Raw genomic sequence first — 6,000 nt, forward strand, 5'->3', positions numbered from 1 at the left:
AGGAGATCTACCTTCCCTGTAGCTCTATATTTTTCATTTAGCAAAGAATAAAGCAGCTCTTTCAGAAATTTTTGCATAGAGTAATTGGAATTTAAATTTAATAACACCCTCACCTAACTGGTCTTAAAAATGAAATGGTTTTTAGCATATAAATATCTCACCTGAAGCATTGTACTATGGCAATTTTATCATCCATCTCTCTGCAAGTGTTTATTGAGTGCCTGTTCATTCTCGGCATGTCAGCTTTGTGAGGCAGGTAGAAATTGAACAGTCAACCTTAGTTTGACTAATAACTAAGCCAGGGAAATTAGAAAAATCCAGGAACTGAGTAAATGGAAGCTAGGTAAATGTTACTGACTGCCTAACCAGCTCACCAGCCAATCAGGCTCTCTCCAGCTCTGTACTGTGGACAGCTCTGTCCTTACGTATAATTGTTAAACCCTACATTTCTTGCTGTCAAAAAACATGCCCTGATGGCACTAAGTTCTTTGTTCTATTATGGTAATCCTGCCATAATTGCTAAATGACCTGTGTTCAGATTACCTGGTACCATACAAAATTGTTCTCTGGCAACAATATTATAGTATATTGTATATGACTATAGTCATGTGATTTTTAGCTCGTCTTTTCCTCTTACCAAAAATTTAAAGCACATGTTGCATAAATCTTATGAGTACTTAATATTTAATATGGAGACCAACAGGCCTTTTATTTCCTCTCACATGCTATTTTTCTTTTTCAGTGTGAATGACATCACAGCTGTTGGACCGGCACATTTCTATGCCACAAATGACCACTACTTCTCTGATCCTTTCTTAAAGTATTTAGAAACATACTTGAACTTACACTGGGCAAATGTTGTTTACTACAGTCCAAATGAAGTTAAAGTGGTAGCAGAAGGATTTGATTCAGCAAATGGGATCAATATTTCACCTGATGATAAGTACGGCCCCTTATAGAATATCTTCATTTTTCTTCAGTTGTGGTGCTGGCCAAATTCTTTACTTTGCTTTCTTTGTCGATGTGAAAATAGTTTTCTTGACATTTATGGTATATTATACATATAATATATAGATACACTATATATATAATTATATATATTTTGTATATATATTTACATATACTTAGTCACATGTATTTATATGCAAATACAATACCATATTTAAGTAAACTATATAATACAGTAATATATATATATATTTACATATAATATATAAAGTTTGGAATACATCATTATCAAATTTAATTTTATAAATATAAATTTTAAAGTGTGATCATACTGATGCATACATATTGAAGTATCAGGTATCTCCTTTTAAATAAATGTATTATTTTTATTGGCTATACATTATTCCATTATAAGGATGATCTTAAACTAATTTAACCAATTCTCTATTGATGGATATGTGTATAGGGGTGGGGAGTTCTACATAAAAAATATTTTATACTTCTTATTTACCATGGAATTTTAAACAACTATTTTTTTTAAAGAAAAAGTCCCTAGGAGAGTGTTTTTTTTTGTTTTGTTTTGTTTTGTTTTGTTTTTTGGAGATGGAGTCTCACTCCGTCGCCCAGGCTGGAGTGCAATGGCATGATCTCAGCTCACTTCAACCTCTGCCTCCTGGGTTCAAGTGATTCTCCTGCCTCAGCCTCCCAGGTAGCTGGGATTATACGCATGAGCCACCATACTTGGCTAATTTTGTATTTTTAGTAGAGATGAGGTTTCTCCATGTTGGTCAGGCTAGTCTTGAACCTCCGACCTCAGGTGATCCGCCCACCTCAGCCTCCCAAAGTGCTGGGATTACAGGCATAAGCCACCACACCTGGCTCTAAGAGAGTATTATAACATAATGGTTAAACTTGCAGATTTTGGACTCATATAGGCCTGGGTTCAAATCCCACCCAGGGCACTGGCTAAATGGTTCTATGAGCTACTTTTCTGTAGAACAGACCCCTAGAAATAGAACTATTTCCTCAAACAGTGTGATTCTTTTAAATGTTAACTTTAATAGATATTGCCAAATTGTCCTCCAGAATTATCTCATTAATTTTATATGCACAACCACAACCTATAAGAGAAGATATTAAATTCTTGATAGCTTTCTTATCTACTGCCTCAGCCCACTGAAAAATTTAAACTACTACAAATACAACATAAAATAAATTTGGCACTCCTTGACAACTAAATGCCCTTATTTTTGTAATCCAATTTCTCCTCCTTTCTTGTTGACTATAGAAAAAGAATTTAGAATCATTTAATTTAAATTGTCTCTAACTGACCTGATCCAACCTCTGCAGCCAAATCTGTTTTTCACTCTTATATTTCCATTATGAGAGTCAAACTTTCCAATCACCCAAGCTAACAAAAAAATAACAATAATGAAAAGGGAGAATCAGCTTTTACTCCTCTTTCACCATTCCTATCCAGCCTGTAGGCAGGTCCTGTTGGTTCTACCTGTGCCTCCTTCCTCTACCCCCAAACTCCTTTCCCTTTGAGTGAGACCTGCCTAGTTTAGGTTGTCATCCTCTCTGACTAGCATATGAGACTTTCTTCCAATTTGTTTTCTGTCTACTTGGATTTTTTTCACTCTTGCCAATTTTGTCTTTCTATGTCTATTAGCCTTGAAGGGCTCCCCAAAGAGGGAACTCTGTCTTCCTCACCTTTGACTCCTTATGCCAGTACAGTGCCAGGCACAAAGCAAATGCTCAGGAATTGTGGAACAGAACTGACCATTTGTTGCCACTTTATTATTCTAAGATTTCAGTGGAATCCAATTGCTTATCAAATCAAGGCAGGGTAAAGGGTTGGACTTTGTTTAGCAGGCCACCTCCAACCTCCCTTTTCTACTATTTCCATGCTTTCTATGCTTTAGACAAAGAACTCATTGTTTTAAACATTCCTTCCTCTTCTTGCTCCTGTGATTCTGCTCTTGTGCTTGCTTCTGCCTGGGAAGTGCCTCCTCCGTCCTCATCTCCTCAAATCTTATCTCTCTTTACATAGCCACTGCAGATGCCCCTTCCTTGGTGAGCCTTTCTGTGTCCTCGGAAGTTAGCTGTTTCTAGACCTGAACTATTTCTCATGCTTATTAGGTGTTTAATGTGTACAAACCAGTGAGATTGTTCCAACACACTATAAACTTTCAAGGAGAGAGGCTGTGTCTTCTTCATGTTTATATCTGCTACAACACTGAGTTCATGGCTTTTCACACATAATTGCTCAACAGAGCAGGTGCCATGGAACAGTCAATTCAATGAGTAAAATTACCTCAAAATAGTCCGTTAATTCACTCACCTTTGACGTAGACAGATTATTCTGAATTGATACTTATCTCTTACTCTTAAAATTCGCTATGTATTAATAAATATTTTATTGAATATTAAGGAATGATCACTATTTTAATAAGATGTTCTTTACCATATATTTCTATACATACACGATAATTAGAAGTATCAAATTATATTGTGGAATGTAAAAGCTTTTCCTGTGAAGCCAAGCATTTGTTTTATTGTCATTTCAGTGGCAAATATGGACTTCATACTCAAAATGATGTTCTATATTATTTTTCCTTACAAGCTTTTTGAAAAACAATTTAATAATTCCATGATTGTTGTAGCACCACTGAATTGATTCTGAAAGCTTACTTTTTAAATAAAAATTGACCTTTATCAAGCATTCCTTGAGGGCCCATGATTGATTAACTTCTTGGCAGGTTATTAAGACTTATTCTTTCATAGTGTATTAATGAAGCTTTATATTGGCATGGAGCTCTAACCACTGTGTCCTTTCTGCAAAGGTATATCTATGTTGCTGACATACTGGCTCATGAAATTCATGTTTTGGAAAAACACACTAATATGAATTTAACTCAGTTGAAGGTAAAATATTTATTTTTACATATAGACAGTAATCTATTATGCTTTGCAATGACATAGTTTTTCTATAAGAGTACCACACGTAGAACAAAATATGGATGCCAGTGTAGCTATTCTGGGTTTTTAAATACTCCCTACAACTAGAGAAAGCTCCTGTTTCCAGCGATCACAAGAACTGACCATGATTACATGCAGCAGCAGGTTGAGAGTGATACTCATCAGATTTAGGGCCCATTCCATGAAGTATTGATGGCAGTGGAAGAATTCCAATAAGAATTTTCACAATTGAAAATACTAATAGATGAATTCTCAAATGAAGGTTTATGCACAGTGTCAGTTCTTTCAATAATAAATGAAGGTAGAAATTGGGTTCCACACCATTATTATTTTCTTCCTACTCAACAACACATATTTTAGGTTAAGAATTTCCTATCTTGCTTTGATTGAGTTCCTTGAGCTAACTGATCATTGTGCATCTTTTAAAGGAAAAGGAGTTCAGTTTTTAAGAGAGAGTTTTAGAGAGACCGATTATCACCCTAACTTTCTTAATTTCAGGGAAGAAGAAAAGTGGCTCCAAACCAGTTTTTAATACATTCCTTTTAAGCAATATTGGTGTTAGAAGGTGGAAGCAGGGCGATGTGTAATTTCCTCACATGCATAGAGGCAGGAAGGTTACCTCTAAATTATTTAATCAAGTTTCTCATGTCATTTAGATATTGACAATTTCTCATTTGGAAGGTACTTGAGCTGGATACACTGGTGGATAATTTATCTATTGATCCTTCCTCGGGGGACATCTGGGTAGGCTGTCATCCTAATGGCCAGAAGCTCTTCGTGTATGACCCGAACAATCCTCCCTTGTCAGAGGTTTTTATATTTTCAGTTTTTTAAACTTAATTATTCAAGTCCTTTTGAACTAATAATACAATAAATTGTCACAGGGATGATTTGTTTAGTTATTTTAAAGCAATAACATAATAAGCTTATGTCGTGGTTTTGTAATTGCGTTAAGCCAATAATTGGCAGAATGTTACATTGTTCAAATACTTTAAGAAAGGTAATCTTTTGATGTATTAAATTATGGTGGAAACTAGTCAAAAGGCATTTTTATAAAGACATGTGCCCTTCTTGGGTGGTATACTGGCAATTTTTAAAATATCTGATTTATTGTCAGCTCACCACATGATGTGATATTTGTTCATGTTGAAGTAGTGTGAAAGTAGGCACATTAGTATGAAAGTATTTCTGTTAAAGCTGAATTGCTATAATAACACTAAATCCTGTGTTGGCATGGAATAACTAGATGGTTTTAAGAAAGTACTTTCTTTGAAGATTGGAGAAAGTACTTTAATTTAAACATTAAAAAGATTGGTAACTGCTATTTTCAACAGCATGTCCCCTTAATCAGTGTGTCATTGTGGAAAACAGGGCTTATTGATGATTGAGCGACATGCATGTACGGTGGTCTTATATTAATACTTTGTATCCCCTGAATAGGTTCTCCGCATCCAGAACATTCTATCTGAGAAGCCTACAGTGACTACAGTTTATGCCAACAATGGGTCTGTTCTCCAAGGAAGTTCTGTAGCCTCAGTGTATGATGGGAAGCTGCTCATAGGCACTTTATACCACAGAGCCTTGTATTGTGAACTCTAAATTGTACTTTTGGCATGAAAGTGCGATAACTTAACAATTAATTTTCTATGAATTGCTAATTCTGAGGGAATTTAACCAGCAACATTGACCCAGAAATGTATGGCATGTGTAGTTAATTTTATTCCTGTAAGGAACGGCCCTTTTAGTTCTTAGAGCACTTTTAACAAAAAAGGAAAATGAACAGGTTCTTTAAAATGCCAAGCAAGGGAGAGAAAAGAAAGCTGCTTTTGAATAAAGTGAATACATTTTGCACAAAGTAAGCCTCACCTTTGCCTTTCAACTGCCAGAACATGGATTCCACTGAAATAGAGTGAATTATATTTCCTTAAAATGTGAGTGACCTCAGTTCTGGCACTGTGACCACTACGGCTGTTTAGAACTACTGATAATAACGTATTTTGATGTTTTGTACTTACATCTTTGTTTACCATTAAAAAGTTGGAGTTATATTAAAGACTAACTAAACTCCCA

The 6,000-nt window shown here is 35.2% G+C and overlaps 1 protein-coding gene across 2 annotated transcripts in view; it reads left to right on the plus strand.

The window, feature by feature from the left end:
- PON2 (paraoxonase 2) overlaps nt 1-6,000 on the plus strand; it is a 30,348-nt gene extending 24,348 nt beyond the window's left edge. For both annotated transcript variants that reach the window (XM_019031007.4, XM_019031008.4), the window contains exons 6-9: nt 743-943; nt 3,795-3,876; nt 4,612-4,740; nt 5,371-6,000. In XM_019031007.4, the coding sequence (XP_018886552.2) occupies nt 743-943; nt 3,795-3,876; nt 4,612-4,740; nt 5,371-5,529 (571 nt within the window). In that variant the 3' untranslated portion in view covers nt 5,530-6,000. The remainder of the gene's footprint in view (nt 1-742; nt 944-3,794; nt 3,877-4,611; nt 4,741-5,370) is intronic.

This window comes from Gorilla gorilla, chromosome 6 (assembly GCF_029281585.2).
Source record: "Gorilla gorilla gorilla isolate KB3781 chromosome 6, NHGRI_mGorGor1-v2.1_pri, whole genome shotgun sequence".
Classification (NCBI taxonomy): Eukaryota; Metazoa; Chordata; class Mammalia; order Primates; family Hominidae; genus Gorilla; species Gorilla gorilla.